At 51.1% G+C, this 26,100-nt stretch overlaps 1 protein-coding gene across 5 annotated transcripts; it reads right to left on the reverse strand.

Moving 5' to 3' along the window:
- Positions 1–439: 439 nt before the first annotated feature.
- Positions 440–25,266, reverse strand: MTMR4 (myotubularin related protein 4). Of its 5 annotated transcripts, none has more exons than NR_198899.1 (19): positions 25,218–25,266; positions 24,018–24,056; positions 20,025–20,114; positions 19,558–19,674; positions 18,972–19,054; positions 16,042–16,202; positions 15,853–15,949; positions 15,537–15,650; positions 14,536–14,732; positions 14,164–14,295; positions 13,554–13,665; positions 12,858–13,053; positions 12,436–12,621; positions 12,189–12,359; positions 11,885–12,039; positions 5,060–6,461; positions 3,203–3,313; positions 2,921–3,062; positions 440–2,698 (listed from the first exon to the last, which is right to left on the reverse strand). NR_198899.1 is itself a non-coding variant. In NM_001435087.1 (19 exons), exons 2-19 carry the CDS (start codon positions 24,018–24,020, stop codon positions 2,521–2,523), a joined length of 3,594 nt encoding a protein of 1,197 aa, NP_001422016.1. In that variant the 5' UTR covers positions 24,021–24,056; positions 25,218–25,266; the 3' UTR covers positions 440–2,520. The 5 variants fall into 5 exon arrangements, 4 of the variants coding, with proteins under 4 accessions (NP_001422016.1, NP_001422017.1, NP_001422018.1 ...); NM_001435087.1 differs by having other exon boundaries at positions 2,921–3,009; NM_001435088.1 differs by having other exon boundaries at positions 2,921–3,009; positions 24,675–25,266.
- Between the last annotated feature and the right edge of the window lie 834 nt (positions 25,267–26,100).

Genomic DNA, 26,100 nt, shown 5'->3' on the forward strand with positions numbered 1-26,100 from the left:
ACGGCGATACCCTGAGTGCACAAATTGAAAAGAGTGGCATTTTATCTGTTCTGAAATATACTCTCTTCAGCCAATGCTTTGCTCAAGACCATTTACCCAAGGTGGAAAGAAAACAGGAGCCTATGAGGAGGGAACGGGGCAAAGATAAGTATAATCCTGTGTGACTGATCAAGCAGCTGGTGAACTTTTAGACAAAGAGAAATAAAGCTTACATCAGACGGAAACAAATTCAATAGTATCCATAAGGAAAACGGCCTATCTGATCAATAAATGACAATACAGCAGGAGCTGTGCTGATAAAAAAGAGAGGGCCATTTTAAACATGGAAATAGCTGGGAGATGGAGTAATGTTTCAGTCCTTTCTCAGGGTCAAAAGAAAAAAATGAGTGTTAAGTTTTCTTAGAAGTTAAAAATGAAGAAAAAGACCCAACAAAGCAGCACTAATATAGAGATTTTATTTAAATTGTATTGAGTTTTTACAGCACATTGCATGTTTGTCACAACGCAACTGCACAGTTTGGATTTTTGGCCACATCATGTCACTTACACCCACAAGAGCTCTGAAAGGAGTATTTGATGAATACATCTGAGCCAAGAGCCCAGAGTCTCTCTCCAAGGCCATGCAGTATGTTCATTGATGGGACAGTCCCTCAAAACAGCCATTCAAAGTAGACAGATACAGTCTCCTCAAATGTCACCAATCGAAGTGCAATGAAAGTCGAGTTAATTAAAAAGCCACTCACAACTGGCAGTAAATTGTAATGACTGAGAAAATGCTTATTTTACGTATTGGAGACAAGGAATAGTTTGTTACTTTTTCAATGAATTCAGGAATTTCCCAGACACAAATTCTCCATTATTCAACTCCATTTAAACGAAAAAAGTTCTGCTAGACTGACCTAGATACACCAAAACTTTTTAGGTTACATCCATGGCAAGTATAAAAAGCACAGATGCTTCTCTGTAGGGCTGAAGAAAAGGTCAGGACAAATAACATTTCTTGTTCTAAATGCAGATCCTAAGTATTTTCAAAGGAAAAACGTTTTTTCCAGGAAGCAACATGAACAAGTAGCAGTTAGACAGCTACCATCGTTTTAAAACAGGCTGAGCCTAAGTGTAATTTACCTTTTCTACACCAATGAATCAAGGAAAACGTATAAGGAAATCCTAGTGGTTTCATTATAAGTCAAGGAGACTGTATCTGTCCTAACCACTGCACATGGCTAATATCACTGTATCTTTTGGTTAAGTGCCACTGGTACATACTAAGATGAAAACAAACAAAACAAAAACAATGTTTGGTCCAAATGGACACATTTTTTCTCCCAATTTTGGTATCAAGGCTTTATTCTCTTCTGTTTGGGTTCCATTGTTAAGTGCACAGAAATAGACAGCAGCATTTGTACTGAAACCCTCACATACCAAACAGCATATTCTAGGAGGTAAAAACCAAACGCAAAATTCTACCCTCAACATGTCAAGTGTTCAGGATAAGAAGCAGTGTGACCCAGAGGAGGCAGCAGCCAAGGGAAAGACAACATGTGGGAAGTGGGCAATGGAACAAAGACCCCCCCTCCCAAAAAAAAAAAACCATTGTTTTATTTTCATGCCAGGAGAGGATCAAGGTGTAGCTCCTGTGTTAGCACCAGGACAACTAGGAAAAGTCAGGCGCAAAGGGTAGGGCACAATCAGCAAATATTTCACAAGGATAATTTCTGCTTTTCCCTTCTCATTCTTCACAGTGCTTACCTCCAGAGCTGCCACTGAGTAACAAAGACTACTGCCTTCACAGCTCCAAATAACTGATGTCTGCCAGAACTGAACATCAGCAGAGTTTTCTCTGCTCCCGAAAAGGTCTGTCTCACTCCCTAAAACTGTCCCCCTAAACTGAATGTTCACTGATGCTGGCTGATGAGCCAAGTGAAAAATACAGCAAAACCTCCACTAGCTGGACCGGTCTTTAAAACCAAACTCCACAGAAAGACAGAACTAATGCAACTAGAGGGAGTGCCTCTAAAGACTGAGCCTTCATGCACAGACACAGAGCACAGAGGTACAGGGTATAGTTCATTTCAAATAGGATAGGAATTCCTATCTTATATACTATAATCTGCTTTTTTCAAGGTGGAGGAGAGATGGATCTGGTTATCACTTGGAGTTTGGTTATACATATGCCTTTCTATTGCTGTTTAGGGCACACATCACCAGGCAGTATCTATGAAATCATCATCCTGTGACCCCAGGAGAAAGAAACTGGAGTCACCAACTCAACGTTAAGCTTCCAGACTCTGGGTCTGGATCAGGACCATTACTCCCAAGGTGAGAGTCTCACCAGGAGAGGACTCCCGCCAGATTGGAATTCCTCTGCTCCAGTCTCATGGTACCAAGGAGGATTTCTCAAGACTGTATCTTTGAGCTCTGTGATTTCATGAGCCACACCAAGGAACCTTCAAAAACTACACCTGAAGCACATCCTCCCTTCAAACCTGCTAAAACTGGACAGGTCTTCTCCTCTGGCATTCAACTGGAAGCTGTAGCAATGGGTTTCTTCAGATGTTGGCTCATGAGTTCCCTGGCCCGAGATACTTGGATATGTTCGTAACATGAGTTACAGACGAGAACTGGGTCATAGAGTTGTTGATCAGGAATGGGCAACTTCAGGTGGCAGCAGCCAGCACAAAATACATTTCCACAATTTCTGCCAAAGCATGAAGAAGGAAGAGTTCATCAGAGATGCCGACATACTGGGAATGAATCATACTCTAAAAGGCCTTACATGAGTAAATAAAAAGAAAAGTTGGGAAAAAACAAAACTAGTTCCTATAAAGGTATCTCCGTTATCAGATTAACTCAATTTAGTTCGTATCTACGTCCCTCTCTATGGCTTTCAAGCCCTACTGAATCACACAAAACACGTTACCTGCAATGGTGTCTGCGTTTGGCCAACCAGAATTCACAGTCACAATTATAGCAATGTGATGCCATGTGGTCTGGAACCCAGCGAGTCACCTAACAGAGGGCAAAAGGAAAAATTCCAGCAACACTGCAGCAAGGAAAGCATCCTGGAAGAAAAGGACAAGGTCTAGGTGGCTACTACTTGCCTACAGAGAGTCAACTGGGGGAGAACATGTGACTAGTCTCTGAAAATTATGAAAACTCCCTACGTTGCAGAAGGACCTGCCACGTATTTGCCTGGACATACCTCAGTCTCTTTCTTATCAACAGGTTCCCAGCTTGCTTCTGAAAGGCAGTCGTCACTGTGATCAGAGCCAAAATCTTCTGTATCACTGCCATCTGACTCCTTCAAACACGTCTAAAGAAAAAGCCAAGGCATTACCACCAGCGCCTTCATCATCTCTAACATTTATTGTTCACTATGTGTCAAGCACCGTTTCTAAGTACATCACATGCAGGCTGCTAACTCACTTCAGTCGTGTCCAACTCTGTGCAATCCCATAGATGGAAGCCAACCAGGCTCCCCCATCCCTGGGATTCTCCAGGCAAGAGTACTGGAGTGGGTTGCCATTTCCTTCTCCAATGCATGAAAGTGAAAAGTGAAAGTGAAGGCGCTCAGCCGTGTCTGACTCTTAGCGACCCCATGGACTGCAGCCTACCAGGCTCCGCCGCTCATGGGATTTTCCAGGCAAGAGTACTGGAGTGGGGTGCCATTGCCTTCTCCGATCACATGCAGGAACTTATTTTCCTGACAATCTTATAAATGTATGCTATTATTATCCCCACTTTTACAAACAAGGAAATTAAGCCACAGAGAGAATTAAGAGCTGATAGGCAGTAAATGTGGGATTTGGACCTAGCATTCTGGCTTCAGACCCATGCTCTTGACCAACATGCTGCATCACAGTATGGAAAGAATATTTCTCCTGTTACATTCTAAACCAGGAGTTTGCAAGCTCTGGCCCACAGGCCAAACTGGCCCACTGCCTGCTTCTGTAAGTCAGGTTTCTCTGGAAGACAGCCACACTCAATTCATTAACATATGGTCATTATGGCTGCTTCTGCGCTTTGACAGAAGAGCCTAGTAGCTGTAAAGAGACGATACGTCTCTCAGGGCCTAAATTATTTACTATCTGGCCCTTTACCAAACAAATCCGCTGACTCCTGTTCTAAACCATCACTCTAAACAGTAAGAAATAAGTTGTTAGCCCTGACCATCCCACCAGCAGAGAAGTATGCAGCAGGCAATTGGGAATGTTCTAGAGCTTCTTCCAAGAAGCTCCCTGAGGATTGCTGTGCCTCGTCATCTCTCACCTGGCTTATTCCAAGAGGTCCTAACCAGCCTCCCTGGTTTTCAACTGCTTCATCCACTTGACACACTGGTGCTAGGGTAGTACTCTTTTCAGCACTCTTTTTTTTTTTTGGAGGGGGACAAGCCATGCCCTTAGTTTCCTGACCAGGGATGTAATCCAGGCCCCCTGCACTAGGAACTCAGAATCTTAACCACTGGACCACCAGGGAAGTCCCTCTGGGGCAGTACTCTGATCCTACGACTCACTAGCCAAAACTTTTACTGCCCTGAAGGTAGAATCCACACAAAACGAGCTCTCAAGCTGAGCTTTCTAATCCCTTCCCACTTCCCAATGTCACCTCCCACCACACTACTAACTCCCTCCCTCACAGTCCCAGCACAAGTGTGCACACATGCATGCACATGTGCAAACACATACACCTCTTTATTCAAGCTACACCCCCTGGAATACCTCCATGCTTCTGGAAATGGGGTTCCTTTTTCACTGTCTGTGTGGCTAAAAGTGACCCATCCTTCAGCACTCGGCTCAAGCACTATCTTCTTAGGAGAGCCTTCCCTGACCTTTGACTCCCCTATGGCCCCTGATACCTGACGCTTCCGACCATCATGTCACTTAAGAACAGCCTTCTAATGGTGGGCTTGACTCTCCCAATAGACTGTGAGCTCCCTGAGAGCAGAGCAAGGTCTCTCATCCTACAGCCCACCCCCTAACTCAGTGGCACGCAGCAAGTACCCAGTGAATGGCTGTGGGGCGGGTGAAAGGCTGGATGGGGGCAGGCCGTGAGTACTTACAAAATCGTCCTCATAGTCCATGGGGGGCTCCGCTGGAGGGGCGCAGCAGTGGCGGATATCCAGCCTCATCTGAAGCTCACGCACCTGTCGGCGGAGCTGCTCCACCTCCTGCTTGTACCCTGCTTCGATCTGCCGTAACCTGTGCTGGATCACATCCGTGGGGAAGGGGAGTCCATCGTCGTCCAGGTAGAGGGGAGGCACTGGAGAAGGGCAGCTCAGGGCGACAGGCTTCATGCTGGGGACCTGCTTTGGGTGACCGGACAGCCACATCCGGTTGTTTTTTCCACCTGGACCAGTACAGTGTCCATTGGAATGACTAGAACAGACCGGCGACTTCACCCCTTCTCTCTGAGCCCACTGGCCCCCAAAGCAGGGCCCCGGTGCCCGCGTCTGCTTACTGCTCGCCCTCTTGCTACAACAGCCGTAGGAAAGCAGCCGTCGAGGGGTGGTCTCCCCACTGGGGAGTGAAGTCACCATCCCATGAAAGCTGTCCCAGTTGGACCCTAAGAAAGAGAACTCACTGATCTGGCTCTGAGAAATCGGCTTTCGGGCCAATTCCAATGGCACTTTTCCCAAGCGGGGGTTCTCCAGTAACTGCCCGTTCCTATGATTCCCTCTCTTGCCTGTGTCTTCCTCCCCGTGAATCGTATCTAGCACAGAACTAGGCGGTTCCTGGTTGGCGACACTTGCTGCACACCCCGGGGGGTCCTGGTTGGGAACGTAAGCACTGGGGTTTGGAGGAGTTTGGTAGGTAGCACTCGGTGGGTTGCAGAGGGTGCCCAGACCATGATCTGGGGCACGTCTGGAGGGCATGCCCAGCAGAGAGTCCAGCTGGGCCTGCTGGAGGGCCCCTGGGAGGGGGTTCTGGGAGGACTCAGGAAAGTCACCGGTTCCTTCACGCTTGTCCGAGACGACTTTAGAGAGTGTGTGGATAGCTGCTTTTTCAGGACAGCGTTCAGGTGGCTCCTCTGTGCCATCCGAAGTCCTATCCAGCTCGTCCTGGGCAGGAGGGCCTGGAGCTGGGGCCTGAGTCTCTGTGAGGGCTTTGGTCTCAGGCTCAGAAGTGCTGCTCTTCGTTTCCTGGGGCACTGTGGCACCAAGCGGTTTGTAACCTGGAGAACCGTTTCTGTGACTCTTGAAAGGTTTATTGCTCAAGTAGTCTTTCTGGCTGCTGGGCAGCGAGGGAGGACCCGCCATCTCCCCTATAGCCTGCTGGGGACCTCCGGCCCCAGACTCCACGAAGGCAGTCTGCGATGCCTCGGGATTGCCATGCCAGGGCTCCAGGCCTGCTCTGGCCTCCTGACAGTGGTTATTCAGGTTGGGGTCACTGGATGTGCGCGTCAGGGGGCTGCTTGTGTCACAGGCAGAAAGAAGATCATCCATAGATCTCGTTTTAGGTAATCTGCAAAGACAACACACCACCTCCAGGTCAGGAACTGAGAGCTACCTCCAACAGACAAAATTGGGTCACCAAAGCAATCAAAGCCAGAGTTCACAAGAAATAACATTTAAGATTACAAATAACCAATGTTCAAGTTTCCCTGGCAGTCCGGTGGTTAAGAATCTGCCTGTCGAGACGGGTCACAGGTTGAATCCCTCATCCAGGAAGAGCCCACATGCCGTTTGCCCAGAGCCTGTGCTCTGCAACAAGACAAGCCACTGGAGCGATAGGAAGCCCCTCTGCAGCCGAAAAAATAAAATACATAAATCAATCTTTAAAGAAAGATACAAATAGCCAATGTTCACTGCAAAAGTCTGTTCTAGAGCTCCCTGGCAGTGGTTAAGGTGCTATACTTCCACTGCCGGAGGTGTAGGTTCAATCCTTGGTCTGGGAGCTAAGACTCAGCATGGCCACAAAAAAGTAAAGAGTCTGCTCTGCAAAAGTGGAGGACTTGAACCCCCTCCTCAGGAACCCAACCCAGGGTCTGTCCTCAGTTTTCATCAGTCTTTCCTCACAGTCTCCCTTGAATCCTCAACCACTCCCATAACCTCAGCTGCCTTATAAGCTGATGCCTTCCAATCTACCCTTCCAGCCAGGAATACAATTCGGCCTCAAACCTTACATGCAACCGCCCCTATTACACACAGCAAGACAGAAAGATGGTAGGTCCTGGAGTTGGATGATACCAGTTCTGACACTGATTATAGATACATGACTCAAGTGAGCTATTTAACCTCTCAGACATTTGGTTTCTCTTCTCTATAAAATGACGATAAATTACCTTGCCGAGATGCTATGAGGATTCAAAGTATAGGCAACCAACCACAAACTTATTAAGGCCTCACTCATGACCTCATTTTTATAACCTTCCTTATTATAAATTATCCCTCCATCACAGCAGGGACCAGCATGGCTTTTTACAACCATTTAGCGGCAGCGTACTCCTCTGAGGCCCAAGTCACCATGGAAACTTCCCCAGTATACAGTTCTAGAGACATCCGTGTACACCAAATGGGCAACCAACATTTTCAAGAATGACTGCCCTCAGCCTGCATAGGAGGGGAGTTTGCAGGAGAACGAATACATGTATATGCATGGCTGGGTCCCTATGCTGTCCACCTGAAACTGTCACAACAGTGTTAATCGGCTGTACTCCAATATAAAATAAAACGTTGAAGAAAAAAAGAATGACCACCCTAATTTTTAATACAGTTCTATAAAGTGTTCAGAGCAACAAAACTGAGGAAACTTTGCCAAGAAACTGGAGAATTTGCTGGACTTTCTTTTTCAGAGGCCTCACTCAGCCAAGCCCACACTGAAAAATCCTTCAAACACAGTTACAATAGAGCTGATTTTTTTTTAAGTGTTTGGTTTTTTAAAATTATTAGTACTTCTATAAAATTACTCTTGTGTTTGATTTTACTCTGTGATCGATTTTGATTGCTGTGTGTCAGTGTGGTTAACAGATTCCAAGAAGGCAATAACAACATTATGATCATAGCCTCTGGAGTCCCATAGTCCAAGTTTGAATCTCAGCTTGGCAACTTTTTAGTTTTTTTCTTTGTTTTATTTTTTATTATGAAACTTTCAAACACACAAAAGAAGTAGAAAGTATGAAGAATTCCAATGTACTCTTTAGTCAGACTCACCAATAGCAACAGCCTGCTGTCCTCCACAGCTGAGTCCTGTGTGCACCAAAGGTCTAATTAACAATGAGGGGAGCAAGAACGATGTCTGAGGAGTTTGGAACCACGAGAGAACTTATCCAGCAAATGTGGTCAAGGACAGCTACGCACAGAGGACAGAATCTGAGCTGGGGATGGAAGAATGTGTTGGACTTTAATGGAGAAGAGGAAAGAGAGCAGGATGTTTTTGATCTAGGGGAAGGTAGAACCGAAGGTGAGTCAGGTCAGCTGTGAGAGAAACCATTTCCTTTAAAACCCTTATCCATGAAATCCAACTCCACCTTGAACTGCCTACAGCACACCTCCTCTTTGTTGTCAAGATATTTCAGTCCCAACCTGCATGTATCTCTTCCATCTCTCCGAACTGACTCATCTTCTCAACTTTACAGTGTCTACGTGCAGGCGTGCTCAGTCGCTCCGTCGTGTCCAACTCTTTGTGATCCCATGACTGTAACCCGCCAGGCCCCTCTGTCCATGGAATTTTCCAGACAAAAATACTGGAGTGGGTTGTTATTTCCATCTCCAGAGGATCTTCCTGACCCAGGGATCAAACCCACATCTCCCACACTGCAGGCAGATTCTTTACCACTGAGCCACCTGGGAAGCCCCTCAGTTTCTACAGATGGTACAAATATCCTCCTGGTTTCTAAGCTCAGAGATTTGGGACCTGACTTTGGTCTCTTAACTCTTCACTTCCACCTTCCAACATTCAGTCAACACCACAGACTGCTAATGACTTCTCAACAACATCTGAATTTAATTCTTTCTCTTCCCTTCTTATCTGAATTACAACAGTCCTGGCTGGCCTCCGTGCTTCCAACTACCCTGCTCACTGGTTAATTCTTGAAAAATCCTTTTGTCACTAGGTCACAATGACTTACTACTGACACCTGAATCAAAATAAATTCCTCAGTATAAAAGCCCTCAAGGAACTATCCTGTTTATTTCTTTCTATTCTTCAAAATACCCTTTCCCAGGGATTCTCTGCTGGTCCCGTGGTTCAGAATCCACCTTCCAATGCAGGGGACTCGGGTTCGATCCCTGCTCAGGAAACTAAGATAAGCTCGCACATGCCTTGGGGCAACTAGGCCTGTGCGCTGCGACTACTGAGCCCACGCCTCCACCAGAGAGAAGCCTGCACGCTGCAACCAAGACCTCCCCTCCATGCTGAAACTAAGACCCAACACCCAGCCAGAGGTAAAGAAATAAATATTGTTTTTAAAATGCCCCTTTCCAATCCCTGCCAGCTCTAGCTCCAAAGCGGTGGTGCTTCTTTTTAAAAGAAATTCTCTCTTATGTATCCTATTCTTTTGGACCCCTCTCCACTAACCTTGTTACCAAGCTTATAACTCCCTTTACTCCATTCACTTGTTCATTTAAGCATTTACTAAAGCACCTATTATGTTCTAGGCCCTGAGCCAGGTACAAGGGACACTAAAAAGCCATGGTTCCTGGGACTTCCCTGGTGGTCCAGGGGCTAAGACTCTGTGCTGCCAATGCTGGGGCCCTGGGTTCAAATCCTGGTCAAGGAACTAGATCCCACATGCTGCAACTAAGACCAGATGTAGGCAAATAAATAAATATGAAAATAAGTAAGAAAATAAACTTAAACCAAAAAAAAAGCCATGGTTCCTGCTTGGTCATCCACAAAAACCTCTGCATTAACAGTCACCAAATGACCCATTTCTTTTTTTTTTTTTTTTTAGTTCTACCAGTTTATTGCTACCAACCCGTGACCCTCCACCCTCATGCACACATGCTCAGTCATGTAACCCCGTGGACTGCAGCCAGCCAGGCTCCTCTGTCCATGGACTTTTCCAGGCAGGAATACTGGAGTGGGTTGCCATTTCCTTCTCCACAAATGACCCATTTCTTACTTCCCATTTCTCTAATGGCTTTGAACAAGACACATTCTATTTATCCACTTAGATGCTAATTTAGAACTGTCCTCCAGCTGTCCTATGCCTTATCTCACAGTTTTTAAAAAGTATCTTAAATAGGATGAATATCTGCTATGTCTTTCGTACAGCATGTAAAACTTAGTACAGTCCTAGGCAGCTTGTAGGTATTTAAAAAACATTTATTGATTTGAAAAATTAGATATTGATTTAAGGCAGTGGTTGTTAAATGGGTCACAGAATGTGCTGAGAATCTGATAAAAAGTTATGGCCCCTCTCCTGGAAAAGGAAACTTATGAACTGGTACCCCATTCTGCATAGTTCACGGAATATCACAGAATTCCTGAAGCCTATCTATAGGCCTTTGACAATGGACTCAGTTCCAAAGACCTAAAATTTATAGCTTAGGAGGTTGGGGGTTTTGTTTTCCTTTATAATATTCAACCAATTATGTTAAGTTATATTTTAATTTTAAAAACCTTCCACCAATAAACAAAGATCAAAATTTGAAATGCACATATCCTTTGAACCCAGTATTTTCATTTCTAAGCACGTATCTGGCAGAAACACTAGCATAAATGCAAGGTATATGGTAACACTACCATGTACAAAAATGGTTTAGATGGTAAATATTGTGTGTGTGTGCGCGTGTACATGCACTCAATCATATCTGATTCTGTGACCCCATGGACTGTGGCCCACCAGGCTCCTCTGTCCACAGAATTTTCCAGGCAAGAATACTGGAGTGGGTTGCCATTTCCTTCTCCAAGGGATCTTCCCCACCCAGGGATTGAACCCATGTCTCTTGCATCTCCTGCACTAGCACGCAGGTTCTTTACTAGCTGAGCCACGGGGGAAGCAAATATTGTGTATATTGTACCAAAAAACTTTTTAAATATATGTTAAGTAAAACACTCCCTATAATGATTAAAAAATGGAAATCACTTAAATGATCAATTGAAAATTGATTATGTAAATTTCCATACACTCTACTTTTCGACTTATGCAGCCACTAAAAACAATAAAGCAGCTTTATATGTGCTTTCATGGTTGACATCCTGATGCACAGTGGGGAAAACAATTTTCAGAACAATGTGAAAAATACGGTCATTGTATTTTAAAAAATGTTTTTATATGAAAGTGTGGATATGTCTGAGGAGAGATAAACATCTGGGAGGCACCAAAGTGGCAACAGTGAACACTGGGGGGACAAGGAGCAGGGGGGACTGTCATTTTCTACTTTTATATTGTTTGGCTTAAAAAAAAAGATATTACTCTTATAATTCAACCAATCTCCATTCTACTTCCCCCCAGATAGTCAGCCAGAATGTAACTTTAATTTTTATGTCTCCCTTTAAATTCTGAGGGAGTGATGTGAAGGCCGTTCCCCTTTAGGATACTCATTTCCCTGAGAGCCAGATGCTGCTGGGAGCTCTGGACACAGCAAAGGTTATTAGGGAGCTAGCATGCTCTGCATCTCTTCTATCAGTTAATATAAATCAGGACCATTCCCACAAACCTTCCTGAAACACTCCTTTTAGTTCTGTTCTCCTCTCCCCTGGGTGTGTCACAAAGGATGATGGCAGCTTGGAAAAAAGGTAACTACTCTTATCTTAAGAGAGGGCCTTGAGAACACACAGAGTGCCCTCCAAGCTAGCCAACAGCCCTGAGCCAAGTTTTGCCTTCAAATGACTCGAGAAGTTACTTTAAAGTATTTCATAAAAGGAAGAAAACAGCATGTAGGCAAGGCACAAAGCAGCCAATGCCTTCGTAGCGGAGAGGGGAGAGAAGCCCCTCTTACCTGTCCAGAGAGCGGCCGGAGAACTCCTGGCTCTGAGTCACCGGGGAAAGGTAGAGATCCATGCTCTCCTCCCCAAGTGTGCACGGAGATGACGCCGGCAGATACACGGCTGTCCAGAGGTGCAGCGCCCGGACATGACACACGGGATGCAGGACCTAGGGAAGCAGCCCCATACTCAGGTTCTGTGAGATGTCTCAGGTCCCCCTTCCTTCCCAAGCCTCTGGGTCCTTGTTCTTCCCGCTGCCTCGGGACAGTGCCCCCCAGGCCCCCGAGATGCACCTGGGGGATAAGGGTCGGGACTCACCATTTCTGAGCCAGGCGTGTAGAGGAAGTTGTGGAAGTTCTTGTTGCCGGCTCGCAGGAGGGCCCACACGGAGCAGGTCCGCTTATAGATGTTACGCTTCTCTCGCTCACAGGGGTTGTTGGCCAGGAAGGTGCCGTAGAGGCAGGAGTACGTGTGCTGCACCAGCTTCACCTAGACAGCGGGACAGTTGGCACCGGGCCAGGCCGCCCACCCCCGCCTCTGCCCCCGCCTCGGGTGCGCCACTTACCAGGAAGGCCTCGTTAAACTCAAACAGGCAGGGAAACTGCTTGAGCAGCTGGTGGACGGAGTCAAGCCACTGCAGGAACACGGGGCACTGCTCGTTCTGGTCCTCTGCGTTCTCCTGGTGGCCGCAGCGGTCTCCAAACTTGTGCCCGAAATCCAGCCAGTCAGATTCCACCAACACCTGGAAACCCTGCAACCAAGAAGGGGTTCGAGTAGAGGGCCTCTCTGGGAAGGCTGCAGTGCTCCCCGCCAGGGATGCCCAAAGCAGGGGGGCTGGCAGCTTCAGAGAAGAACAGGCCCAAACCTGGAAGAGGACTCCAAGCCACCCATGTTCTCCAGGGAAAGATCCCCAGGCAGACGCAGGGGGTTCAGTACCTCCCCAAATTCCCCTCCTCCTGCTCTTTCCCGCCCAACCCCTCTCAATACCTCCAGCGTCCTGTAATACGGGTCCAGGAGAATCTTGGCCAGCGCGACGATCTGTGGCGTGCGGTCCCAGCCGTCCGAGCAGTGCACCAGCACGGGCCGGCCCTCCCGGTCCACCGTGTTCGCCACGAGCACCGCCGCCTTCAGCATCACCGACAGGTGCTGCAGCCACTTGGTGCTCTCCAGAGCCGACAACCAGCTACGCGAGGGCAGAGGTCACATCTGTCACTAAGGGGGCCGAGGCTGCAGCAGTCTCTCTGCCAGCCCCGGCCCCTACACCGTAACAAAGTCCCCTGCAAGAGCTGACGCCAAGAGGACTAGCCCAGGACCCTCCTGCCAAGAGACACCTAGCGAGATGGTAGGGAAGACAGAATGTCTGTCGGCTGGCAGACATCTAGCCAGCCGATCAACAGAGGATCTGGGAAACATCACATGTGCTTCCAGCCACTTTGCCTCCCAGTTCTCTGTGTTCTTGGAGGACAACTAATTCAAATAAAAGGAACCCAGTGTCCTGTAGCCGCGCCAAAGCATTGGCTGAGAAACGGAAGAAGCGTTCTTGGAACTGGCCCATCGCACACAGGCCCCGGAGTTTCCGGTACGTCACAACTCCCATCTCCCCACCGGATCCTCCCAGCACAAGCAGCACTGGGTAAGGGATGAAGCTCGAGGGCAGACAGAATCGGAGTTGGGCACACCTACTTGCTGGGATCCGGCATCTGGCTACACACAGCACGGAGGTACTGGAAGCTGTTCCGGATGGCGTGGATGTTGGCCATTCCCATGAACACGACCTCACAGTTGGGGTAGTACTCTGCACACACACAAGGAAAGCGCAGCGTGAGGACATCCTGGAAACAGGCCTCCAGGACAGGAGCGGTCCCGGCGGGTGAAGCTCCCCTGGCAGGGCAGGCCGCTCCAGGCTGGAGCTCAGTGTAGCCTGGGAATCTAAATACCTTTTTCTCTCTCAAGTGCCATATACTAACAGTGGGAACAACAACACAAATGACGATGATGCGTAAGTACGACTCCTAATGACAAGGGACAGTAAATCCTCAACAAACAGCGGCTGCTCTGTGCCACGAACTTTATACGTGTAACCTCTAATCGTCCGACAACTTTGTGAGGGATGTTCCATCCCCATTTTGCACATGGGAAAAGAAAACTCAGAGAGATTAAGCAATTTTGGCACAGTCACAGCAAGTGAGTGGGGTCCTGATCCCAGGCCGGGCTTGTTTGGCTGCTTCCACGCACAGGCTGCCCCCGAGGCCCCTGCACCCAGGCTGGCTTCAGACGTGGGTAACAGCAATACCTTCGCACTCACAACCGCCACCCTTGGCCCTGTTGGCCACCGCCGCCGTGTACGATCGGGCATCCAGGATCAGCAGCTTCTGGGGGGCAGCCGTGCTGCTCTCTACTCCAGAACACGCCGTCAGGGAGGAATCTGCATACACACAGGGCAGGGGGAAGACCCTGGGTCAGTTAGCGCCCAGGAGCACCCTGCCCAGGCCACTGCCTTTCACAAGATCCCTCACACCACCACCCCTGCCTCCTGAAAGGCAGGAACCCAGACGCCCTGTATGTTGTCTGCTTCTTCTCCCTCTTGCCCTGGGGTCTCCCTGGGAGCTGAGGAGGCCAAGATGGGGGCCTACTCCCCAGGGGGCTAGCACCACCCACACCTTACCGAAGTCAGTGTCACATGCCTCGCTGGCCTCACTACTCCCGGTGCTGAGGGAGCCCCCACTGGTCCTTGGCCCTGGGTCCAGGGCACAGGCTTTAGCGATGGATGTGACCAAGTACTCGTCATCAGCATTGCGCCAGCCCCACCAGCTGATCTCGGGCTGGCTGCAGCGGGCAATGGCAGCCCCGTTGCGTAGGTGTCTGACAAAACAGAACAAACGATCATGCCCTTGGTGTTCACAGCCCCCAGAGGCCTACTGCTGAGAGCTCAGGGGGCCAAGCCGAGATCTCCAGAGCCAGCGGGGACCACCCGATCATCCAGCCCACAATAAGAGGAACCAAAAGCCCTTAACATCTCTTGAGAGCTTTACAGTGTACAAAGCATGGTCACATACATTTCTCAGATGTGCTGTGTATTCCCACGGTGACACTGACTCATCACGTCTACACAGCCCCTGCTCCAGATAGAAACCTCTAGCAGGGGAACAAGCCCGAGCCCAGAGCATGAACAGCTCCAAACCTCCTGGCTGCAGCCTGCCTCGCAAATGTTTTCTGGTGTAGAACCAGGCAATAAAGTTTCAGTTTTGGGAGTCATAGCCAGTCTCTGTTGCGTATTCTTATGTTTTCTTTTTTAAAATAAAATTTTTAATTTTAAAATAAAAATGTAAAAATCATTCATAGCTCACAGGCTAAACATATAATAGGCTATAGGCCGGTTTGGTTCACAGGCCATGGTTTATCAACCCGTTTTAATGCGATATTTCACACACACACACACACACGTCCTCAAAAAGAGCAAAGAAAAAAAAAAAGTGAATAGATTTCCCAAAAGCCTCATCCTTAGGAGAAAACAACAACTAAAGCAGCTTTTCTTATAAAATTATTCCACAGCCACTTCCTGAAGAGTGTCAGCTCCCAGTTAACCACACTACCGCAGACCTCCACCTCTGACTTTCCTCCTGCACGAAGAACGTCTCACTGACGCCTCGGTCCCCACTGCCTCACCTATACACAACCACAGGGATCCGCTTCCAGGAGCGGAAGGAAGCCACGTTCTCCAGCTCTTTATCTGTGATCCATACGGGAACCAGCAGCTTCTGGGGATAACTGGGGCACAACCTGCGGAAAGACCAGAGCGGGTCATGGAGCTTGATTAGAGACCTGTGATCACAAGGTCCTCGGGGATGGCTCTGTGGGGAGAGGGACCAGGAGCCCCCCGCCCTCAGGGAGCCAGGAGCTGCGCCCACCCTGCTCTACCCACCCAGGGAGAAGGTCTGGGTCCAGAATGGGGTTTGGGTTCCCCGCCCCCCAGCCCTCTCACTTGTAGTTACTGTTGATGTGCGAGACCCTCCAGACATTCTGCAGGTCAAAGCCCATCCTCGCCAGCTCGGCCTCCTGCCGACATCGTACGTGCTCGCCTGCAACACAGCCCCGCGCCTGTCAGCATCAAGGGCCCGGGGGCAAGAGGGGGGAGGAGCAGGAGATAAGGAGTGAGCGCCGCAGGCCTCACCTGGCTGACACAGGTGGGCGTGCTGGTCCTCCTCAGTCAGCCCCAGGCACCAGGCATGGTAGGCAAAGGCAAAGAGGTCCTCGGGCTTGGCGGGTCTCGCTGTGGCCCGGCTGAGCCGCGACAGCCACTCTTGGCACTGCTTGAACGTGGAGAAGTGGCACCTGCCAGGCAAGAAGCCATGAAGTGAGGCAAGAGGAGAGTGTGTGCAGGGGCCAGGAGGGCCAAAGACCCAGCCCCGGGACGGTGTGGGGAGAGGAGACTGCAAAGCGGGAGCTAAGGCCTGAGGACCCCGGGGAGGACCAGGGAAACTGGCCAACACCCCAGAGACACTGTCATAGGGTGATAATTCTCTTCCCAAGAACTCCTGTTTCTGAGACATAAGAATCCCCTCTAGTGGAGCCTGACTGTTTCTCATATCAAATCCAAACGCTATCAAATCTGGCCCTGGGGGACTTCCCTGCCACCCAATGTAGGAGGTGTGGGTTCGATCCCTGGTCAGAGAGCAAAGATCCCACATGCTTCATGGCCCAAGTGCAAAACATAAAAATGAAACCATATTGTAACAAAAATCAGCAAAGACTTTAAAAATAAAAAAAGTTTTAAAACTCTGGCCCTGGATGTCTGCTACCCCTTGTATTATCTCCCACAACTCCCCAGCACAAGCCTTCTGTCTCAGGGAGGAAGTCCTGTCTCCTGGTGTTTTCACTTCACTTAATGGTCTCCTCTCAGCCTAGCCATGTCCTCCAGATACTCTGAAGATAGCTGCAGGCCCACCTCTTCCTTGAGGCCTTCCCAGCCTAACCCATTCCACAGATCCCTTCCTCTGTTATTCTTAATGTGCTGGGAGAATTAAACAGTAAGTTTTCCCAGAGCCTACTTGAGCTGGAGGGTTTTGCACACAAGAGTGACATGGTCTGATTATAGAATCACTCTGGCTACTATAATGAGAGTAGATGGAAGACCCTCTCCCACAGATTAAGTCTTCCTTTCGCAACTAGATTTTAATCTCCCTGAAGGGAAGGGCAATGCGAATTCCTGTTCTGAATGCCAACAGTCCTAAGTGCACAGCAAGCTCTAAACTGGGCGTCCTCTTCTTAAAACGTTAATTTTTATTGGAGTATAATTGATTTACAATGCTGTTAGTTTCAGGTGTATAGCAAAGTGAATCAGTTATACATACATCCACTCTTTTTTAGATTCTATTCTCGTATAGGTCATTACAGAGTATTTACTAGAGTTTCCTGTGCTGGAGAGTAGGTTATCAGTCTTATTATCCTTTTAATAATCCTTGGAGTCATCCCTCTTTCTCTCATAGCCAATCTGTCAGCAAACCCTGTCATCTCTACCTTCAAAATTCTGACTACTTCTCACCATTTTGTTTGCTACCAACCTGGACCAGCCATCATGACCTCCCACCTGGAGTAACTGCAACAGATTCTTAATTAGTCTCCCAGCTTCTGCCCTAGCTTTCACCCCCATCCTGCTTCCATCTCCTCTCAATACAGCAGCCAGAGTGATTCCATAATCAGACCATGTCATTCCTTTGTGCAAAACCCTCCAGTGGTTTTTTCACTTCCCTCAAGTAAAAGCCAATCATTATGACAGCCTGACACCCTCCCAACCTCTCTGACCTTGTATCCCCCTATCCTAACCCACGTGCACTCCACTCCAGCCATGCTAGCCTCCTTGCCATTGTGCCAGGTTCCCGCCCGCCTCAGGGCCTTTGCACGCACTGGTCCTTCTGTCTGGCACACACTTCTCCCAAATACCCACAGGTCACTTTCTTCAGGTCTCAAACGTCACCTTTTCATTGCATCCATTCTCTGATCATTTTGTTTAAAGCTACAACCTTCACCCCCATAACACTCAATATCCCCTTTCCCTGCTATACTTTTTACCTTTACATTACTTCCCTGATAGCTCAGTTGGTAAAGAATCTGCCTGCAATGCAGGAGACCTCCTGGGTCAGGAAGATCCCCTGGAGAAGGTATAGGCTACCCACTCCAGTATTCTGGCCTGGAGAATTCCATGGACTGTACAGTTTATGGGGTTGCAAAGAGTTGGACACAACTGACCGACTTTCACTACCATTTAATATATTCTGCCACTGCTGCTGTTTAGTCGCTAAGTTGTGTCCAACTCTTTTGCGACTCCGTGGACGGTAGCCCACCAGGCTCCTCTGTCCATGGCATTTCCCAGGCAAGAGTACTGGAGTGGGTTGCCATTTCCTTCTCCAGGGGATGTTCCCAACACAGAGATAGAACCCACATCTCCTTGGCAAGTGGGGTCTTTACCACTGAGCCACCTGGGAAGGCAATGTATTTTACTCACTTAATATTTACCACTCATATCTCCCCATTGGAATACAAGCTCTATGAGGGCAGAAAATTATGTCTATTTGTTCCCTGCTATATCCCTAGAACTTAGAACAGCCTGGCATAAAGTGCTCAATAAATTCATGTTAAATGGATAAATAAATGAGTCAAGAACAATGTGAGTGCTTTTTTTTCTTTTTAAAAACTATTTATTTACTTGGTCATGCTGGGTCTTAGTTGTGGCATCTGGGATCTAGTTCCCAGACCAGGGATCAAACCCAGGCTTCCTGCAGGGAGAGCTCAGAGTCTTAACCACTGGACCACCAGGAAAATCCCAAGGTGAGAGCTCTGTGCCAGGTAACACCCTAGGTGTTCTCGAGTGTGTCATCTCATTTAACCCTTATGAAAACCCCGGGGGCATTATCCCTATTTCTTTAGTCAAGACACTGTGCGTCAGAAAATTGATTCTGCCAACTAACACAGGGTTTTCACTGTTTGTTCCAAATGGGAAAGGGGAGGCAGTATTTTTCCCTTCTCGCTCCAGAGAAACCCTGCAGCAGGCGGTCTCAACAAGATTAAGGTAAGAGGACCTGAGCGAGGGCCCGCCATTCTCACCTCACCACTTTGGAGTCCTTGCAGGCAATGTGCAACTGGAACATATCCCGGCTCTCCACGCTGTCAATCATCCGGAGGGGGACCTGTAGAGGAAGGGCAGACTGGTGCTCAGATCCCCCTGCTCCTCACCCACCTCTGCCCAGAGGCTGATGTAGCAACAGAAGGAAGGAAACCGACATTTACAGACGGCCTGCTAAGGGCCTGGTAACTGTGCTGGGTCCTCCACATATGTGACCCCAGTTAAAAATCACCAGAAACCTCAAGGCATGTATTTGCACACCGTATTATTAAGGAGGAAACTGCACCTCAGCTGAGTGATTGATCAAGGTCACACAGTTGGTAAGTGGCACTCTTCCAACCAAGTCACTGTGTCCCTAGAAGGGCCAGCAACAGAATCAAGGGAAGAGAGAAGAAGGGGGAGGAGAGTGAAAGAGGTACAAAGACAGACCTTCCGCTAGGAGACAGGAAGAAAAAGAAGGGAACCCCAACTCTTTGGAGATACTACCAAATGGAGCACTGACACAGTCCCACCCTGAATTTCACAGGGATTGTGGCTTGGGTGTGGGAGAACAAGACGGGAACTCACGTTGATGACAGAGTCCTTGAACTTGATATGCAGCCGGTAGTTGGAGATGGCAATGAGTGCATCAGCTGCACGGCCCAGGAACTCCACTCCCTCGCCCTGTAGCACTGTGAAGGGCACCTGCCAGGGGGCAGCGGGACCTCAGTCCAGAAATGAGTCACCCCTTCACTCCCCTCTACAACCCTTGATTTGTAAGACCCCCTCTGGAAAAGCCGGGCCAAGGCAGGACAAGAGTCTTCTCCATGGTAACAGCACCAGGCAACAGCCATACAGAAAAGCTCTTGCCTTCCCTAGGGCCCAAGGCTCCACAACAGACAGACTCCCCTCCCTCCAGAGACCCAGGAGCAGGAAGCCAGAGCTCCCATAACAGATCCCCTTGGAGATATTTGGAGGTGGGGGGAGGAAAGGAAGGGTGTTTTCTGAACCCGGCAGGGAGCTCTACCCACCTCGGGCCCCCAGCTCTTCCTTACCTGCAGATTCTCCTCCTCTTTCACTAGTTCCTTGTGGGGGAACAGATCCTTGGCTTGGATGTACTCCAGGCTGGGGGGCCCCTCCTCACCCTGTGGGGAAGGCCTCAACCCTAAGTCATCAGGCTCCACCTGGCCCATCAGGCCTCATTCTGCTCCCCTCCCCACAATAACCCCACATACACCCTTTAAAAAGGTTCTGGTCTCCAGAGGAGGGGAGAGAGGCCCGGCGTGCTGTGTGAGGAGTGAAGTGGAGGGGGAACTCAAGCCTCTTAAGCCTAAGAGAAGAGCAAGGTCCACAGAGTCACTGGGAATCTGTGCTCCCTAAAGAGGGAATCTCCTGTAGAACCCAAACTGCCCAAACAAAGGAGAGGAAACAAAGCAAAAAAAGGGCGAACTGGAAAGGTAAGACAGAAGTGGGAAATGGGAAGTGCTGCCCTGAGGAGTAGGAACCAGGTGTGCAAGCTGGTCACAGAGACAGGAGGGGATGCAGGCTGCCCAGGCCACTCCTCTGAGGCTTCAATCTGGTGGGTGAAGGAGACAAAGAGGAGGGAGGCGCGGGATGCAGGCCCATGCCTCTAGAGGGCCTTCACGGATGCTTTCAAAAGGAGGATGTGTTTTGGAGTGGAGCTTCCTTTCCAGTTAGGCCCTCACTGCTAATAAGCCCCCTCCACCTGCCAAGCAACCTGCCCTGCCTGACGATCTGAGGGGAATTCCTGAGGAATCCCACAGCAAGCAGAAGTAACTCCTTTCCCAGCCACTAGGGAGGGCAGGGAGAGGAGGGGATCAGGCGCCTGGGAGGAACCAGGAGACCCAAGGACAGAGAGAGGAAGCCTGGCAGTCATGGGGGAGGGGGGCGTGGGGGGGGGGGGGGACGGTGAGGAGGGGAGGGGTGGGAACATCTGAGCGGACAGATGGGAGAAGCTGGGAAGCAGCATTAAGCCAAAGGGGGAGGAGGGGAGGGCGGGGAATGATGCAGAGGCACGGAGGCCCGCAGAGGCAGAGTGGCAGGGAAGATGGAGAAGAGAGGCTGTTTGGGGGACAGTCAAGGAGAAAAGACTGGCGCGTCAGGTGAGGGGTGGAGTAGTGGAAGGGGGAGGGGACTGGGGCCAGGGAGACGGCTCAGACATCCTGTGCTCCCCGACCAGCCCCCGAACATCCCAGAAGGCCTACTGGCCATATCCCACACCCCCAAGCAAGGATGCGGCGGACGGGACCAAGACCGAGAGGCGGAGGTAGAGGAGGTACTCGCGCAGGGCGGGGCCTCAAGCTCTGCAGTCAAGGGCAGCGGCTTTGGGGCCAAGATGGGTCACAGAATTCCCATTCCCGGCCTTCAGCAATTCTCGGCACCCAAAGATGAAAGCAAGTCCAGTAAAGAAAAGGGGTAACATCCCCTCTCCCTGCCAGGGCCCTTGGGAAGGGGGATGGGTTGAAATTCGGAATCTCGAGGGCCGGCCCTGGGCGGGGCTGCGGGTGCAGCCGGCGTCGGGGTCCGGCCCCCCCCCGCCCCCCGCAGGCGGAGCAGGCACTTACGAAGCAGCTGAGCATGGAGCAGGAGACGCGGGCGGTCAGGCTCATGGTCGCGGGCGGTCTGGGCCAGCGCACATGTCCCCGGAGCCGCTGCGCTGCCCGCCCGTCCCGGGCGCCCGCCGCATCCCGGCTGCGGGGCCGGCCAGGTGCAGCCGCGGCGGCCAGGAGGCGAGCGCGGGCGGCGGGGCTCGGCGCGGCTCCCGCGCGCCTCTCCCCTCCGCTCCACAATGGAGCGAGCCCAGCTCCGCCCTCGCTCACGAGCGCGGAAGGGAGGGGAACCCGACGAGGGGAGCGCCCCGACCGCGCGGCTCGGGGAGGGCGGAGGCGGGGCGGCGCGGAAGGGGCGCCCCGGGCCCCGCCCACAGCCCCGGCTCCTCCCTCCCCACCGCCCCTCCGCGGCCTAGGAGCGCGTCCTCGGGGGTTTCTGGGGTCTCTCAGGAGGGGCTGAGCGACTGCGCCCCCACCCCCCAGACGGCGTGGGAGGGGACGGCGAGGCCGCCTACATCTTTTCATTCCCCTTCTTCTCAAGTGAGCCACCCCACACCCCTCTTTCACACGTCCGTCCCCACGCCCTCCCTTCTTTGCTGCTGCTGCTGCTAAGTCGCTTCAGTCGTTTCTGACTCTGTGCGACCCCATAGACGGCAGCCCAGCAGGCTCCCCCGTCCCTGGGATTCTCCAGGCAAGAACACTGGAGTGGGTTGCCATTTCCTTCTCCAATGCATGAAAGTGGAAAGTGAAAGTGAAGTCGCTCAGCCGTGTCCGACTGTTAGCGACCCCATGGACTGCAGCCTACCAGGCTCCTCCGTCTTGAGTCCCCCCAAAATCCTGCTGTGAGTCCCAAGATGGATCTCACCTCCCTCCACCGCGGGCCCTTTCCAGTTTCTAGGCTTCCTTCCTTTCCCTCCAAAACCACCACTCACCATTCCCCTGTCCATCAGTGTCTTCCAATCCCCGGACCTCACTAATCCCACTCCCCTTTTGCCCCTTAGAATGGACACAGGTCTAATGACAGTTGGGTCACTGCACACTCCTGAAAGGGAAATTCTCGGGGGTTTTTATCCTAAGGCCCCTGCCCAGCTCTACTCCTTCAGCTCCATCTCTCCCCTTGTTTCACATCCTCTGTCTTCTGGGTAAGAAAGTCCTAAGAAATTTCTTAGACTAAAAGAGAGGAGCTGGAACTATGAACCACAGAAGCTATGCAAACACAAAACTCAAAACCCAAGGGTAGGGGAATGGAGGGAGTTGCGTAGAGGGCCAGAGAATAAGGGCAGTGATAAGACGCTTGAAATGTCACTGAGAGTCACAGGAGGAACTGTTTGAAACCCTACACTCCCAGTGCCTGGTAGCTTTCAGAAACCAGGGCTTTTGTTTGGGTTTTGGTCTTGGGGGAAGGGAGGAATAGGAGAAACCTGACACTTTATTAAGCATCTACTATGAGCCAGACATGTTTCAAACATTATCTGGCTAAAACCATTCAACTCTGAAAGAATTTTGTGAGATTTGAGGCTTACAGAGAAAGTCAGTTCACCTCAAGTATTTAAGTGGTGGTGCCAGGATTCAAAATTAGATCAGGCTGACTCCTTTCATGGTATCACTGAGAAGAAAAAGGACAGGGGCTATCAGTGGGTGGGGGCCAGGACCAGCAGGCTTTCTGAGAAGAGACCAGAACAATACTATACACACCACACACCCACATGTCTATGGAGGGAAAAGAGCAAGTCTTCTCTTCACCTGAATGCTCTGACCTGTCCCTAAGCACTGGGGACACATGAAAGAACTAAAGAGATACAGCCAGAATCAGGGCCTGGTCTGAACCCGGGCCTGCAGCTCTCCACTCCCTTCTCAAGTCACTACTTCCTCCTCCCAGCCCTCAGGGATTAAGGGGTTCCTTGTATTTGAGGTGAAAAGAATGGCAGTTAGTGGAGAATGTATGGGATCATTATAACACACACACACAGCCCCCAGTGATATTCTGGGCACCTTGAGGGTGCTTCAGTCAGTGGCTGCCTATAGTAGCTTAATGGAGAGCAGCACTCTGGAGCTAGAGAAGCCCCACAGTTTTAGAGGGGTCACTCCTGATGTAGCACCCACAGTACTTCAGGGACTCAGTAGGAACTACAAGGGTCTTGATATAAAGGAGGTCTAACTTTCAGACCAAAGCAGAGCGCTTCACCCAAGGACCAGGAGGAGCAAGACAAGGGCCAATATGAAGAACTAAGAGAGACAGTGGGGAAAGCACGTCAGAGCACGTGCAGGAAAAGACTTCCAGAGGCCTCCCCTCCCAGTGCTGTGTATCAGCTGATGTTTTGCAACCTAAGAAGCCCTAATTTATCTCCAGGGCAGATGAACCTGTTTAGTTGCTGAACAGAGTTGCCTGGAGCTCAAGGTCCAGGAGGGGCGGGCAGCTTCATGGAAAAAGACACCAGGATTACAGAAAACACTGCAGTCTGAGGAAAGAGTACTCACCATTCTACCGTGGTGAGGGTCCTGGCTGCCTGCTTCTCACTGTAAGGAGACAGAGAAACATAGGAGTCAAGAGCACGGTTAACATCACCATAGTATCAACAAATGCCACACAACTACTCCCGAAGTTCCCCACAACGCTTATCTGCCTCCCTCACAGAGAACCCAGCCTCTCCACAAGTCAGCATGCCAGAGAGAGGCAATGGGACCTACGTGGGGAGAAAGCAACAAGTGGACTCTGCAGGGCATGAAGGCAGCCACGAAGTCCTGCAGCAGGACTCAAGAGTCCTGATTCCCAATCCCAGAAAGAGAATTAAAATGCTCCGAACCCCGTTCTTTGCGGGAAAGCAAAAGAACCGCCAGCTCTGTAGAGACGGAGGATGCCCAACCAGGGCTCACTTCTGGTCCTGGTGGAAACATGAATCCACAAGAGCACTCTGCCAGCCTCTGAGTCTGGGAGCAGCACCCACCTGACCTGTTTACTGGGGGCAGAGTCCAGAGCAGAGGCCAAGAGGGAGGGGACCACAACCTGTGATCAGAAGGCAGCAGGGCTGGACATGTCCCTCTGAGGGCACTTGACTCCAAATGAGGTGCAGGTTAGTGGGAGGAGGCCACACAACAGGGACAGAATCAGGCAAGTGCAGGCCTCAGAGTCAGTACCTGTCAAGTGGGCCCAAGCAACAGGAATGTCAGGATGGGCCTCCTTGGCCCACCTAGGGAGCCACTGAGGTAACCAGGCCCAGGTTTCACTGACAGTTTTCTTCATGCCTGCTGTCCGAGCTCAGGGGGCAGTCCAGCAGTACCCCGAAGAAGGCTGTGTGGATATGTCTCCATCCGTGGCCCTCCCCGCCTCCATGGTCACAGCCCACCCTTTCCCATGGAGGCGGCAAGTCCGGGGTTGCTGCCTCACCGCCCACTGGCAAGCAGCCTCAGAGAAAGCGAGGGCGAGCGAGAAAAGGACAGGCCTGGGAGGCCCAGGGTGTCCGGACCTCGGGGATCTAGTCACGGGGTGGGGGGGGGCGGGTCAGGCTGACAGGGGAACCCAGGTGCCCAGGTTTTGGGGGCGGAGCCTAAAGGTTCGGAGGTGGAGCCCCGAATGACAGAAGGCGGGGCTCACGAAAGCCGGTGGGGCCGGGGAGGGGCCGGGCAAGACGCGGTGGTTGCGGTTCCCAGACCGGCAGTGCACGGGGCACGGTGACTCACCCAGCCGGCGTCCGCCCGACCCTCCGGAGGCCGCGCTCTCGCCACTTCCGTCTCCCGCAGCCGCGGAGGCCACGCAGCTCCGACCCACCGCGGCGCCCCTCGGCCCAACCAATCCTACCTCCGGCCCGTGCCCGCCCTGGCCAATAGCCACGCCGAGTCCCGCCCTGCCCCCACTACGTAGCCACCGCCCTCGCTCTTCGCGCCGCTCGTTGGTCCAGTGGAGCAGACGCCCTCCCAGCCTCTAGCCTATCGGCTTCCGGGAAACGGGGCTGCGCCTGGAGGGAGGAGGTGCGGCGCCGGGGTAGAGACGCGACCAATGGGAAATCACAGCGCGTCCCTGCGGTAGCCAATGGGAGAGCAGAAAAGGGGGGCTGCAGGCGAAGGCTCCAGGGACCGGAAGTGGGGGCGGCCCGTGGCCTCCCGGTAGAGCAGTGGGGGGGGGGGGGGGGGCGGAGCCTCGTAGGGGCCCGGGCTTTACATCCACTTCCGGTGACCAGCCCGCCTTAGGGCTACACCTCAGAGAAATCCCGGGAGGCACCTAAGCTTTATCCAGTTCTCCGCTTGGTTTCGCTGCGGTCGTGCGTCGCAAAGCCAGAAGGGAGAGAAAGATTCTGAATGCTGAGAGAGAAGGGGGACGGTCTGGGCCTGAGGCTCCGTCTCGGTCTTCGACTGGTGGGGGTGAAGAGTCTCCTTTTCCGCACCCTGACGTCTTCCTCCAACCCTCCCTTTGCGTCGGCGAGCCCGACGCAAGCCCTGTTCGTGACCTGAATGAATGGTGCTTTCCGTTTTGAGAAGCTTTCTCACCTGAGAGATGGGGCTGAGAATGCCACGAGCTAGTTGCGACTCTCTGGTCTGTAAAGGGTGTGGGGAGTCGGACTCCCCT

This window comes from Bos taurus, chromosome 19, assembly GCF_002263795.3.
Source record: "Bos taurus isolate L1 Dominette 01449 registration number 42190680 breed Hereford chromosome 19, ARS-UCD2.0, whole genome shotgun sequence".
Lineage (NCBI taxonomy): Eukaryota > Metazoa > Chordata > Mammalia > Artiodactyla > Bovidae > Bos > Bos taurus.

Bases quoted from the DNA above. Each gene is read 5' to 3' on its own strand.
- MTMR4 (NM_001435090.1), bottom strand. From the start codon at position 21,599: ATGAGCCTGACCGCCCGCGTCTCCTGCTCCATGCTCAGCTGCTTC. The intron at 19,675-20,024 runs GTAAGGAAGAGC...GCCCCCTGGCAG, and splicing joins AAGAGGAGGAGAATCTGCAG to GTGCCCTTCACAGTGCTACA. The intron at 16,203-18,971 runs GTGAGAATGGCG...CTTGCCTGGCAG, and splicing joins AAGGACTCCAAAGTGGTGAG to GTGCCACTTCTCCACGTTCA.